At 30.2% G+C, this 15,357-nt stretch overlaps 3 protein-coding genes across 3 annotated transcripts; all 3 read left to right on the forward strand.

Annotated features, from left to right (window-relative positions):
- Positions 1 to 367: 367 nt before the first annotated feature.
- Positions 368 to 1,240, forward strand: LOC118052704 (gibberellin-regulated protein 11-like). The gene is made up of 3 exons (XM_035063713.2): positions 368 to 510; positions 667 to 712; positions 944 to 1,240. The coding sequence occupies exons 1-3, from the start codon at positions 451 to 453 to the stop codon at positions 1,102 to 1,104; spliced, it is 267 nt and encodes an 88-aa protein (XP_034919604.1). The 5' UTR covers positions 368 to 450; the 3' UTR covers positions 1,105 to 1,240.
- Positions 1,241 to 7,593: 6,353 nt separating this feature from the next.
- Positions 7,594 to 8,691, forward strand: LOC118052703 (gibberellin-regulated protein 1). Its single transcript, XM_035063712.2, has 3 exons — positions 7,594 to 7,755; positions 7,886 to 7,928; positions 8,301 to 8,691. The coding sequence occupies exons 1-3, from the start codon at positions 7,672 to 7,674 to the stop codon at positions 8,480 to 8,482; spliced, it is 309 nt and encodes a 102-aa protein (XP_034919603.1). The 5' UTR covers positions 7,594 to 7,671; the 3' UTR covers positions 8,483 to 8,691.
- A 1,474-nt stretch (positions 8,692 to 10,165) lies between these two features.
- Positions 10,166 to 11,345, forward strand: LOC118052705 (gibberellin-regulated protein 11). The gene is made up of 3 exons (XM_035063714.2): positions 10,166 to 10,598; positions 10,733 to 10,778; positions 10,930 to 11,345. The coding sequence occupies exons 1-3, from the start codon at positions 10,521 to 10,523 to the stop codon at positions 11,109 to 11,111; spliced, it is 306 nt and encodes a 101-aa protein (XP_034919605.1). The 5' UTR covers positions 10,166 to 10,520; the 3' UTR covers positions 11,112 to 11,345.
- Positions 11,346 to 15,357: the final 4,012 nt, after the last annotated feature.

Below are 15,357 nucleotides of genomic sequence, written 5' to 3' on the forward strand. Positions count from 1 at the left end.
AACTTTCTACTGTGCATTTGGAAGATTGCAAAAATATTCTTCTTTCATGACCGTAAAGTAAGTTTTATAATTAATTAATTGGGGATTGATGTACATCTACATACACTTACTTTAATTTGGATTAAATATAGATTAAATAGAGATGCCCTGAACCTTTATTTTTTTTAAAAAAAAAAAAAAAAAAAAACCTACAAAACAACCGCCCCAGAAAATCTAATATTATCTCCAAGCACTAACAAGTAACAAGGGACCATAGTATAATTAGTGCGGTAGATCAACCCTCGGTTTCGTAAACCAGCAGGATGTCCAGTCTTTACCTGCTCTCTGTTTTTTATTCTCAAATTCTAGCTATAAATACTGCCACGGCCCTTTCTCCTGTTTCATGCAGTCAAACAAGGAGTTCGAAACAAACTGAAAGCTCTAGTCTCCAGTGGTGATCATACTCTAGCAATGGCTATTTCGAAGCTTCTGATCGCTTTGCTTCTCGTGTCTCTTCTTGTGCTTCAGAAGGTAAAGTATTCACGAGTCTTGCAGCGTATATATGTCCTCCTTTAATTTGGATTTGAGGGTTGTCGTCGAGTTCATTTCTTTCTCTCTGTTTTCTCTGAGGCTGAACCATCGATTACTAAAAATATACATAAAAAACATGGCATTTGAATGATGCAGGTGAACGCAAGCCAAGCTGAAAGCTCTATTCCTGGGAAAAACATGGGTACGTAAACTCTTGAACCTGCCCACAACATCATCAGTTGGTCGAATGGCTTGTGTTAAAGAATCAATCTACCCTTAAGGTCACATGTAATTAATTGGAATAACCTATGGTTATTTTACATGTTAATCTAACAAAATCGCGTTAAATTATTGTTTAAACATCAGCACGTACGTCTGAATTAAATTCATGGGTGCCCTTAATTCTTGCCAATTCATTTGGCTTTGTGTGCAGATTGTGGCGGCGCTTCCGGGACATGCAGCAAAGGATGCAAATGTGACCATAAAGGCACTTCCGGCAACCTAAAGGATGCAAGTGTGACCATGAAGGATAGTACTTGCCCTTGCTGTGGCGCCACCATGACTACTCCTGGTGGCAGACGCATGCTTCCATGAAATTAGCTTTGGTCTACTTGTAAAATGCACGTACTGATTCTCCACATATATCAAGAATAATCGTTGGAGTTTGAATGATCTATCTATGAAGTTGTACTTTCTTAACACATACGATCGAGGGATGTCGTTTTCTCTAGTTTTCCTCCTCCTTTTTTTGTGCCTTGGCCTTTGCTCCTTTTTCTTACGAGGTTTTGTGCGTTTAATATTTCTAAAAATTTTTAACGTTTGGAGTGTATTATATTATCCCAAATTGGGCCTCGGTTACTTGCATGTTTATTGCAAAAAATCCCTCTCGCTTCGGCTCAAGGTGGTATTGAAGTGTGGAAAAATCTCCAACCATCAACTACGTTTTAAACCACACGTACGTACTGATGGATTTCATTGAGATTTATATAGATAGAACATCAGGATAGGGATTTAGCACTTGGTGGATTCTTTTTTTTTACTTGCGTGTCTGTTTATATTAATTTATATATATCTCAATTAATTTATCTATTCTAAATAAAATTTAAGTTTTTATACCTTGTAGAAATGGTGGGTTAGATAAATCTTCGAACCACAACATAATTAATTTGGCATGAGTGTTAATTATTTAGTATATTTTTTAATGGTCAGGAGTTCAAGTTCTTTTAAAGTTATTGAAAGTTTAATTACATGATCATTAACTTTAAAATTTATAAAAAATTGAGATACACATAAAATAACCCAAACACCAATATTAATCAAAAAACAAAAAAAAATTTTTTTGGTAGAAGTGACCACAAATATTGAACATATCTATCCTACTAGCCAATTGTTTGCCAGGCTACTTCCAAAACTTTATCCTTTTAATATGCTACTTGTTATATAGTTTTTATATGGTATTTGGTATTGTAGTTTAATTATATTTTTAAAAAATAATTTTTTTACCTTTAAATTATTTATTTTTGTTTTTTCTTGAATCTTTTTAATGTATTAATATAAAAAACTAATATATATATATATATATATTATTTTTATTCATTTTTAAAATAAAAAACACTTTAAAAAAATAACTTTTACAACATTAATAACTAGTCACTTAGCCTCACAAGAGACTTGGGACTATTTATAACAGAAATTTACAAGCCACGTTAATGTGTTATGCTAGCTTCTAATTTTATCGAGGAAACAAGTAATTATGTCACATATGACATCTAGAACCAAATTGAAAACGTTATTTCCTATCTTTCATTATTGCCCATATTTTAATCTTTCACGCATTGTCAATCTTCATCCATGCTCTTATTGCTTTTAGAGGGGGGGGGAGCAAATTCTTTTTAATTTTTATCCATAATCTTAATCACAAATTTAATAAATTTCTCTGAATTAATCTAGATCAATCCAACACATAATAGTTATCTCAATGTTTTAATAAAAAAAGCTTACATTAAAAAAAAATTAGTTCAACCAGTAGGAAGTCATTTAGTATTTACCTAAACGAAATTAATTACTCTTGACGAATTACTCCATGTTGTTTTTAGTTTATTTGGTTCGGTTTTTGAGAAGCTGAACCAAACAAAGCCATGAAGAACAAAAATTTGGTTCAATTTTTACTTTTTGTTTTCAAGTATAATCTTCTAATTTTAGTTTTTGAATATTTTTTTAAAATAAATATTTATTTAAAAGAGATTACTGGTAAAAAAAAATTGTGTGAGGATTAAACCTGTTTGGAAATTAAATAAATTTTTTTTTGATGTTTTTTAAAAGTATATTTATTTTGAAATTATATATTTTTAAATAAAAAAAAATAACTATATTACCAACCAAACACACATTAAAGCGGGCATGGTGAGGTCCGTTGTGTTCAAAAGACTTTACTTTGCCTCTGGCTATTCTAGATAAGGCTCAGTGTTTATTAACCCATCAAAGCTTTTACTTGGCCCACTTTATGTGTACGTCACTACGTCGTGGTCCAGCTGTATGTGTATTATAGATTATCAAGAAAAAGAAAAAAATATTCATTTTTTTTCTTTTTTCTTGAATTAAAAATTCTTGAAGAATTTGCATTTTAGAATATTGAAGATGATGTAAATAAATTTTTAAAATATCGAGGAATGTAATTTAATCTTAATTAACATGTAAATCAATCCAATAAAATCAAATGAAAAAAACCCATCACAGCTGCTATATTTCTTGTAAAGTATATTTACTCTTTTTTTTATGCAAGAAAGAAAATATCTAGAATGCTGATGTGTCTGCATATAAAGGCGTGTAAAAGATTCAGTGCACTGCAATACTTGTGCACTTGCAAGCCCTTTGTCAACGTTATTTGGTTGACTTGGCGTCAAATTCCAGTCACACAACAAGGTTAATTAATAGTCAAGTTGATTCCAACCTGTCCTTCCTGTGCTGTTATCCGGGTTCGATCACTTTTTGCAAACCATTTCCTTTCTACTAGGTAGTTTTTTTTATTACGATAATAATTTTTTTAAAAAAAATATTTTTTATTTAAAAATATATTAAAATAATATTATTTTAAAAATTTTATTTTAACAATTATACATCAAAATATTTAAAAAAACAAAAAAATAATTTTTTCAAAATTTTTATGAAATGCGGCTGTGCTATAAAAACAAACTGCTCCAGACTATTAAAAAATTTGAAGACAATGGTGAACGCGTACTTCTCCTTCATTAAGATATATATATATATATATATGGCAAAAACATGTGCTAAACCCATTGGATGTTATCTAAACTTTAGAATGAAGAACTTTCTACTATGCATTTGGAAAATTCCAAAAATGCTCACCTTAATTACCATTTGCAAGCCATGAACATAAAGTAAGTTTTATAATTAATTAATTAATTAATTGAATTATTATTAGATTTCGTTGTATATATATCCACACATAGCTAAACCTATTAGATAACGTCTAATGCCTATCTCAAAATAAAAAAAAATGCAGAGATAATAAATATATATATATATATATATATTATATATTTGAAAGTATAAAAACTTGCATTAAAACTATCTTTTATAAGTTATTCTCCTAAACATGTTTCTATCGCAACCATTCTTATTTTTTATTTTCTAAAACGATAGGTAATAAAGATTAAATAGAGAGGCCCGGGACCTTTCCTTTTTTAAATAAAAACAAAAACTACAAAACAACTGCTCCAGTAAGTCTAATATTATCCCCGAGTTCTGACGAGTTACAAGGGACCATAGTATAATCAGCGCGGTAAACCAACCCTCGGTATCGTTTATGCATGCCAGCAGGATGTCCCGTCTTTGCATGCACCTACTCCCTGTTTTTTATTCTCAAATTCTAGCTATAAATACTGCCACGGCCCTTTCTCCTGTTTCATGCAGTCAAACAAGGAGTTCGAAACAAAACTGAAAGCTCTAGTCTCCGGTGGTGATTATACTCTAGCAATGGCTATTTCGAATTTTGATCGCTTTGCTTGTCGTGTCTCTTCTTGTGCTCCAGAAGGTAAGGTATTCATGAGTCTTGCAGCGTATATATGTCCTCCTTTAATTTGGATTTGAGGGTTGTTGTCGAGTTCATTTCTTTCTCTCTGTTTTCTCTGAGGCTGAACCATCGATTACTAAAAATATACATAAAAAACATGGCATTTGAATGATGCAGGTGAACGCAACCCAAGCTGAAAGCTCTATTCCTGGGAAAAATATTGGTACGTAAACACTTGAACCTGCCCAGAACATCATCAGTTGGTCAAATGGCTTATGCTAATTAACGAATTAATACATGGAAAACTACTCTTAACCTATGGTTATTTTACATCTTAATTCGTCAATATTTTTAATTTAAAGTAAAAAAAAATCAAATTTATTTCAGAATAATTTTAAAATCAAAAAATAAACAGCGTTATAATCTCTATTCTAAATCATTTTTATAAGAAAAATTATAAAGCATCTTCACTTATATTTATTAGAATCAGATTAGAGTAGTCGGTTCAACCAGCAAATTAAATCTTTTAATGGTTTAGTTTAAGATATGAATTATTTTTTAACTAACATATAAAAATTGATTTAAATTAAACTTGGTCTATTAAGAATCGAATTGAATCGATTCAAGATCAATCCACTCCTTGTCCCTTATAAAAATATAGAAATAGAAATACTTTTATTTATATTATTTTGAATATCAATATATAGAATTATATATAAAAAAAAAACACGTTTAACTACAATGCCTGTGCTCTGGAATCAGGTGCATGAACATAGTACAGCTGTGGGGTGATCTCCTACAGCTGGCAGAGCCACTCTGGGGAGGTTCTTATGAAGCTTTCAAGCACATAGGTGATAGCGGCCCGTGTTAGCATCGTTTCCAATTCATAAATAGACTTCCTATTAAATCATAAAACGAGTGAGCTTGACCAGGATTGGCCTCCTAGCTTGTCAGGAACTCAGTAGTTTCCCCATTTATCACAGACCAGAAAAGCACCGTGCGAGTTGAACTAAAGCCTGTCCATGACCTCCCCAGAGAAGAGAAAATTAGCTTGGCTGGTCCATTTTGTACCGGGACAGCTTTACCGGGGAGATTTTGGGATTATTAGCACATAAAATTTAAAATATTAATTACATAGCACAACTGCAAAAGAATCTTGGTGAAACAACACAATTTATGTTTATCATGATTCAATATATAAAACAATTACAATTGGAAAACATAGTATTAAATAAATGTCATATTTTGAAACTGCAATAATTATCAAATACTAATAATAAAGATTTAATTTCACAACATTTCACGATTCCAAATCGTAATAAATAGTTGTGTTTCAATACTGAAACATCCATGAATATAACAATTAAAAACATTATAAGATAAAATTGTTTTCTTTTACCAAATATTTTTCAAACTTTGCTATTCTATCAATTTGTTTTATAATTTATTGTGCTAATTTAAAAGACAATCCTTGCAGGAGTGCAAAGTGTAGTTGGGCACCAAAACAGTAACAGAAGAACAAGGAGTTTGGTACGGATATTGAACAATATCTGTGGCTACTTGCCAATTGTTTATGTGAGTCTGTGACTAGTTCCAAAACTTTGTCCCCTCAATCTGGTCACCACTTCTACAGTTCTTAACCTGACAGGAGTTTTGGGTATAAAAAAATTAATTTAATTTAATAATTAAATTATCACATAAAATTTTAAGATATAATTTATATATTATATAACAGATCTTCTTAAATTTTAAGCTTTTTGAATTTAAAATTTATAGAAATCTATATTATTTTATGATTGATTTTTTATTAAATAAATAAAATAATAAAATTCAAATTCATGATTATTTTGTTATTAAAACTCTATATATCATATCAAAAAATTAATTTAATTCAATAACTTAAACTATTATTGTAACTATTTAGAACAGAAATTTACTAGCCACGATCGATGGATGATATATTATGGTAGCTTCTATTTTTCTCCATGGAACAAGTAATCGTGTCACGTATGACATCTAGAATCAAATTGAATACGCTATCTCCTCCCTTCCAGTGCCCATTGTTTTAGTCTTTTCACGCATCATCGATCTTCATCCAAGCTTTGATTGCTTTTAGATGGTGAAAGATCTGTCACATCTCCGCGTATAATAATTGGAGAAGGAAAGAGTAGTATACACTAGTAGAGGGAGGCCATTGACAGAAAGAGCAGGAGCATCCACTAAGGAATTACAAATTTCTATGGACCCTTCCCTGGTTCACTCTAGATGATTCCAAAGGCTCTTCTCGACCATACGTTCCTGACAACTCAAGGGTACTCATATTCCACTTTTCATTTTTTTCCTCTTACGCCTAGTATAATATAATAGTATGGTCCTTAAAGAAATTTAAGACAGTGCTTTACAGAAAAAATAACTTCAATTGTATTTTTTCAGTTGTTCTATATATGTATATATAGTAGAAAATTATGTGGTAAGAAAAGATAATCTTGCACATAATTTCTCCAAGAATCTCGCTAGGATTTCAGACTAATAATAACAGAGCATAAAATCATGTTTAATCTAGGTAATAAATGAATTACATTAGGAAATATTATAATGTTGGAATATCTACAGGATCTCTGTATCAATATTTATAACTGGAATATCTTCTTTAATATCTGTCGTATCTTCTGCAGTATCATCATTAATCCTTAATGAACCATGTTAAGAATTTTGAAAAAAAAATTAAAAATCAAATTTACTGAAATAATTTGAATCTTTTATATGCAACGACCTTTTAATATATATATATATATATATATATATATATATATTAAGAATGGAAAAAAACTAGATAAAGAATTTTGGGGTAATTCGGGGTACCCAAAATTTTCCCTTACCCAGTTTTTTGAAATTTATTTAGAAAAGTTACCCGAATTTTCCATTTTTTTGTTAAAAAAAATCACCTGAATTACTTTAGAAAATTCGAGTAATTCAATCACCCCTACCCACCTTGGCCTCTTTTGTCATTGCCATGAAAACGTCTCTATAAATACCGAGACCCTTTCTCTTTAGTTTGCACGCAAAGTCTTAAGGTTTCAATTTGAGACAAAGAGATTGAGCTCTGTTGAATTAATTAGTCTTTAGCAATGGCTATGGCCACCAAGTTTCTGATTGCCTCACTTCTCCTCTCTCTTCTTGTTCTCCATTTTGCCGAGGCTGGTCATGATCTGGTAGTGTTTAATTGTCTTGTTTTTTTTTTTTTTCCATGTTCATGAGGTCCTTTTCTTTTCCCGTTGCTCACCTGCGTAAAGTCTTAATATCGTTTCATCTAAATAACATGTTGTTTGATATTTGATGCAGGTGAACTCGAATCTTGCTGCGAGTTCTCCCCCGAAAAAAATTGGTAATTTTATTTCCCATGATTTAACCAATTAATCAAATTAAATGATTAAATATGATCAATAAATAAAATATATCAACAGTGTCCCAACTCCAAAAGGTGGGACAATAAGCCTGTACCTTAATTATAATCATGTTCATGATTGCAAATATTCCAGCGGCAGGTAAAATTTCGAATTTTTATTTTTAAAGTTATTATACCTGATTTGTCCCATGAACTCACTCAAAACTTGGATTATAGGTTGAGTTTGGTTAATCAAGTCAATCTAATTAATTATAATTCAAAGATTATATATATAGCATAAAAAAAAAAAAAAAGAAGGAGAAGACTTCGTGTCTAATCATGCATGCATGTTAATTTGGTTTCGTTTTTCAGATTGTGGAAGCGCTTGCAAGGCAAGGTGCCAGTTATCATCGAGGCCACGCCTGTGCAAGAGAGCATGTGGGACTTGTTGTTCAAGATGCAGCTGTGTTCCTCCAGGAACAGCCGGTAACTATGAGGCTTGCCCCTGCTACGCCAGCTTGACTACCCATGGCGGCAGACGCAAGTGTCCTTGAAGCAAATCTAATTTCCGAGCATCTCATGATTTTAATCATACTTATGTTAGATTTTGGTTAATAAAAAGGGTGGAAAGAAATACAGCCTGAAGTATGAAAAGCTGAAAATCTGGTTAATTGCAATAATTATATAGTTTCAGTAAATGTACTTTGTCTTCGGTATGTAATCTCTCCTTTTTTTAATTTTAAGCAGTCCGAAATTCTATGGATGTCTGTCTCTTTTGAAACATGAAATAAAGATTGTTTAACCAGTGAAAAACTATCTTCAACTTTTGATCAACCGTAACTTAGATCCTGTTTGTTTTTAGATGCAATCATTTTGATGTTCTTAATGAGGTGCCACCGCATGTTGGCAGGGACAGGAGGCAAATGCGGTCCGAGAGGGTTGTATACATATTTTTTATGCGTGGTCCTAAATGAAACAAAAAATTCAAGCTTTGCTCTCTCTAAATTTTTGTTCTAGTTTTGGCTTATCTCATTAATAAACGATGCCTAAGTCCCAGATTGTTTCTCGATCCGATTTAGGTTTCTGACTTTCTGTTTTTTTTTTTTTTTTTTTTTAAATATAGGTATATCGAATTGCTTCCAATAATAATAATAATAATAATAATAATAATAATAATAATAAAGTATCAATCGATTAGTTGTAGGCCAGCTATGATGCCCCAAAAACAGAGCATGGACGCAAAAGAATTAAGATTAGAATTGCTTCATAAGTGTGTGTGTGTGGTGAGATGGACTTGAATAGAATTTGATAGAGCACAGAATGGTTACTTGGAATTTGATACGACAAGCAAATTTGACATTTGGATCATCTTGGATAAGTTAATAATTTCATAACATTGATGCCTGGGATGATATTGAAGAGCAGTAGTGTGAAGTTATGCATATAGGTAGAGGAAAATCTTAGCAAGATGAGCCGCGAGCAGTGTCCTCCTTGCTCATGCATAGATATTCTTAATATGGTAGATACACGGTATTTATCTCGTTAATCATGGTGGGAACGATGTCCTTTTCTTGATTTTGAGGTTAGTCAACACAGAGTTTTGATTTATACATGTTATTTTTTCTTAAAACTCATGTTTAAAATACTTAAAAATAGAGCAATAACCCAACATTTCTAAGATTTGACAGAATACCAAGCATAAATTATATGGATATGGCTTGCTTTCAAACCTAACATAGTTGAATATATTGAATTTTAAAATATCATCTATGCTGTTGTGTCTGCAGATAAATTATTGAAAAGATTCAGTGCACTGCAATAATTGGTGCAGTTGTATAGATAGATGGAAACATTACAGCTTTAAAGTCTTTTGTCTTCGCATTATCTACAAAGTCACAAAACAAAGCTTAATGGGTAGTTTAGAGTCCAAACGACTCCACCTTAGCGCTCCAATTGTAATCCAAGACGTTGGATCACTCTTTCATTTTCACGAACCATTTTCTCAACGAAAAAAAAAAAAAGTTCTGATTGTTTATTTAAAAGAGCAAGAAGTGAAATGTTGAAAACTTACTTCTCTAAAATATAAAAAATAAATGCAGGTGAATATGCTTGCCTTTTCTTTTCCTTTGAATTCGATAAAGTTTATTTCTGATTTTGTATTGCGTTTTAAAAATATAACATTAAATCAATAACTTTTTTTAGTGTTTCATAATTATTTGTATTTGTTGATATTAAAAATTAAAAAAATCTGAAATAAATTTTTTTTAATATATATTTTTTAAAAAAATATTTTTAAAAACATCATGTATTACAAGGAAAAAAAACAAATAAAAGCTGTTCCAGATTATCCTAATATATTCTGCCCAAATCCTACCAAGTGGCAATAGTATAATTAGAGTGGTAGACCAACTTGAGTTTCGTATATGCATGCCAGCAGGATGTCCCGTCCTTGCTGGCACCTACTCTCTGTTTTTATTCTTACAGAGTGACTATAAATAAGGGCACCCTTTCTCCTGTTCCATGCATTGAGTGAACAGAGTTCGAAACAAAAACCAAAGATCCAGTCTCCAAGGGTCTAATTAAACTTTATCAATGGCTATTTCAAAGCTTTTGATTGCTTCCCTGCTCGTATCTCTTCTTGTGCTCCATCTTGCCGAAGCTGATCAGAAGGTAAAGTATTAATTCTTCAAGAGTATGTGCTCCTTTTAGATTTGAGTGCTGTCGAGTTCTTTTCTTTCTCTTTTCTGTGTTCAATCTTTCAGTATTAAAAAGAGAGAAAACGACACTGCATTTGACTGATGCAGGTGAACTCAAATCAAGCTGCAAGCTATATTCCTGGAAACAGTATCGGTACGTAAATAACAGAACCTGCATAGATTCGTAGCTATGATTTAGCATGGGTCAAATGTCAACTATTTAATTGCTTAGTTTATCAAGATTAAATTAAAATATTGTGTAAACTTATGTAGCGCATCTTAATTAAATCTTGTAATCTGTGTAGACTGTGGTGGCGCTTGCCAAGCTAGGTGTTCGTTATCCTCTAGGCCTCGTCTTTGCAAGAGGGCTTGCGGGTCATGCTGTGCCCGATGCAAATGTGTCCCTCAAGGAACTTCCGGCAACCTGGACACCTGCCCTTGCTATGGCACTTTGACTACTCGTGGAGGCAGACGCAAGTGCCCTTGAAAATAGCCAGTCAATTTGCCCATCACTAAAATCTACGCATTCTCTACGTGTATGAAGAATTAATAACCATTGGTGTTCCAAAAAGATGCGAAGCTGTACTTTCTTACCAGATACGAGGGATGTGTCGTTTCCTTTATTTTTCTTTTGTTTGTAATATTTTTTTTCTTGAATTATTTGTTATGAATATTGAATTTTAATGGAAAATGTTTGGAAATAAAATACCGGGTTTCGTTTTTTCTTTCTTAATGTAAGATAAATTTGATTCAAATTATGGTATTGATCGACTAATATTTGCTAACCATTCATTAGCTTTCAAATCATGGGATAAATTCCAAGAAATCGAGAAAGTGGTTGCATGTAATAATTAATTAATGAACACTTTAATTTCGTGATCTCGATTCACATAAACATTGTTTTATGTTCTATGTAGTCAAGAGAGTAACGCAGCCCCGAGATACGGACGAATAAACTTATTCTAGTTCGAAGGTACTTATATATAGAATAAAAATTAATGATGTATTTTTAAAGAAAAATATTTTAAAAAATAATATTTATTATATTTTTAAACACTACACTCGATGTTTATTTGGTAATATGATATAAAGTATTTTTTAAATATATTTTTTATTGAAAAATATATTAAAATAATATTTTTTAATTTTTTTAATTTTTAATATTAACACATTAAAATTATTAAAAAACAATAAAAAAACATGTTAATGTAATATTTTTTTTAAGAAAATTAAAAAAAAAAAAAAAACAATTCAAACCTAAAACTACTACTGTTCCAAACAGTACCTCAAAGTTCAAACAACTTACTTGTGTTTTGCAGTATAAGATCAGATCTTCATTGCATGCTTGCTATATACTTTTCAGGAGATTTTTTCTTCATGGATTTAGGAAATTCACATGTTATTCTGTGATTTTAGTCATAGCAATTTAGAGTTGCTTCATCGAACATGAAAATAGAACTGAAAAGGTGGATGTTCAGAGAAAAGTACAATTACAGAAAAGGGTTGAGAATTGACAGCGTGAAAATGAAGTGACATTTATCAGTGGTCAAATGCTTGTGATCCATCTCTCCTTTTTAGAGTCTATTTGGAATTACAATAGCTTTTGTGTTTATAATTTTAAAAAAATTATTTTATAAAATGTATTTTTAATTGATGTTGGTTTGAAAAAATAAATATTTGGTTAAAATTGTAGTTCAAATTAAGGTTGAAGAAAAAATAATTTAATGTGTTTGGTTAAAAAAATACTTTTCAAATTGAGGTTATAAAATGAAATAAATAATATTGATATCAAATATTTTTTATTATTCTATTAAATTATGTGTAATGTCATTACATACGAAATCTATCCAACAAGAACTATATTTTTCATGGTTTCTTAAGCGCGCAACAACAAAAGCTGAATCTTTTGTTACATCATCAAGTGATCTCTTTCTAATTTTTTGAATAGAACATAATTAAAATAAAAATAAAAATTGAATTTTTTTTAACTCGGCCGGACCCAGCAATAACATAATTGGAATTGCGATCAAATTTCACCAATGTTACGTTATCATGTGATATCCTTCTAATTTATTTAGTGTTATTAAATAATATTAATTACTAGTTTTTCGAGTAAAACACAATTTAAAAAAAAAATCAACAATTTCATTATGTAAAAAATTCATTCGACAATAACTATAGTTATCATGATTTATTCAGCGTGCAATAAAATTAAGTAAAATATTATCAGGAATAAAATTGAGATTACAGTACGAATAAATTTAATTTACCTTAAACTAATTAAAAAAAAAACAAAATATTGTTCACGTTCACGTGAACAATACGAATGCAATTAATTAACTATACTAATTTTTCAGGAAAAAAATAAACTTTGTGCACTGGTTTTTTTTTAAAAAAAAAACATTGTTCACGTGAACAGTGCGCAGTGGAGCATGGCTCCACTGTTGGTTGGTTTGTCAGCATCTCAGAGGTTCAACCTTAAATATTAGTGGACCCTACCAGCAAATCACACTTTTTTTTTTTTAACCAAACACTGGGTAGTGTGGCTGTGGGTGAACCTCACTCGTAACCACACTACCAAACTGCCACTTAGATGGTTAGAAGTGCGGTAGTATTTCATTATTTTTTAGAATATTTTTTATTTTAAAATATATTAAAATAATATTTTTTTATTTTTAAAAATTATTTTAAAAATTAATAGATTAAAATAATTTAAAAATATAAAAAATATATTAATTTAAAATATAAAAATATAAAAAAATTTCAAAAACACTTTTCAATTACCCGTACTAAACACTGCCGAATCGCTAAAGGCTTCTCCTTCCGCTTGATACTTTTCGTAGCAATCTGTTGAGAATGGAAATTCACACTCGTAGCTTATTTGCATCCATGCCGGTCATTCTAAAAAAAAACCCTTCAAAATTCAAATTGGAGGCTCTCGACAGTGATTTGGAATTGGATATTCGACCAGGCTAGGTGACAGGTTCGGGAAGGGCTCCGCTTTGGATTCTTTGCACTCTGTAACAGAGGACCATTGTCACTATGGAAAACCTCTCTTGCTTTGGCCTTCGTCCCGGATTAAAAGACAAAAAATATATGGTATACAGACGAAGCCCACTTGCCATTGATCTGCTTCGCTGAATTTTAAAGCCCTGTCGCATTCGACGGGTGCGATCCCATCTCTAGCATTCAACTTGAACCAAGAGATGTTCAGTGTAATGGTTAGGTTGATTTCATATTCTTTGAAATTTATTTTTTTAGACCTATTTGTTTACTGGGAAGTAAAATTTTTTTTAAAAATAAATTCTAGAAAAATAAATTATTTTCTGATGTTTGGTGATATAATAAAAAATAAGTTGGGAAACACTTTCCAGTGTTTGGTTGTGTCATTGGAAAATAACTTATTAATATTTTATTTTTTTTCAAGTTTATTAAAATAATGAAGAACAAATCTTAAAAATTAAAAATTTAAATGAAAATAAAATTGAAAAAATATATAATTTTATAAATTATCTCAAATAAAATAAATAATGATCAAAATAATAGAGATCAAATCTAAAAAATAAAAAATAAATAAAAGATGATGAAATTAAAATAATAATAATTCACATTTCATTAATTATTTCAAATAAAATAAGTAACAATCAAAAGAATGAGGGTCAAATTTGATATGTAAAAAATTTAAATAAAAAAATAATAGGGATAAAGCAAGTAACAATTATAAAAATAAGGACTAAAGTTAATATAAAAATTAAATTTTAAGAGATGAAATTGAAAAATAAATATTCAAAACAAAATATATATAACTATCAAAAGTTTGAGGATCAAATTTGATATAATTAGTAAATAATATGACATTCCTAAATTTTTCATAATTTTCGAAAAGTGTTTTTCGTTGACCAACTTTTCTAATGATAAACAAATACAACAAAGTTTGAAAAGTGATTTTTCAGAAACTATTTTTCAGGAAACAAACATAGCCTTAAATACAACGCGAGGAAATACATTTAATCATGATTAATTTACAAGTTGACAAAAAGATACTTTACATAGTAATTATTAAACTCAGTATAACTTTGTTAATTAATTTGTTACATGTTTGTGATCTAGAACTTGACTTGAATTGATTTTTAAATTAAATTGTTTTTAATATTGACCTCATCAAAATCAAATGATTCGATGGATTAACTTACAATCTGGTTAACCCAATTGATCCCAGTCCAAACTCATATGGTCAAAACAAAAAAAGTTAAAATTAAGAATAATATTTCAAATAAAAAAAAAAACCCATAAATTCATCCAATGACATGTAAGTTGACATTATCTAAAAAACTAATCTCCTCATCAATATTGTCGTGTCTCAAGACATATATTACTACTCATTAAAGTAGTGTAATTACTATATTGTTTCTTTGTCGTTTTATATGTTGCCGTTGCTTCAGAGGGTAAGGTGATCTTTTTATCGAGTCATAAATATTTTTCAAGGATTGTGCAAAGTTATTTTTATAATTTTAACGCATGATAAAATTACTAATGTAACCCTTGAATCAAATAATCTAATATCTTCTACAAAAGGATGTTTTTGTATTTTCAAATTTGATATAAATAGTGGATTACCCTTACCATTATAATTTTTTAACCCTAGCTTCAAGAGCTTGGTTGGAATTTCATCATGGTTTGCTTGTTATTATTGGTTAGTTCCAGAGTCGATTTTTGGTTAGCCTTCTAGCAGC

This window comes from Populus alba, chromosome 2 (genome assembly GCF_005239225.2).
Source record: "Populus alba chromosome 2, ASM523922v2, whole genome shotgun sequence".
In the NCBI taxonomy this organism is placed as follows: domain Eukaryota; kingdom Viridiplantae; phylum Streptophyta; class Magnoliopsida; order Malpighiales; family Salicaceae; genus Populus; species Populus alba.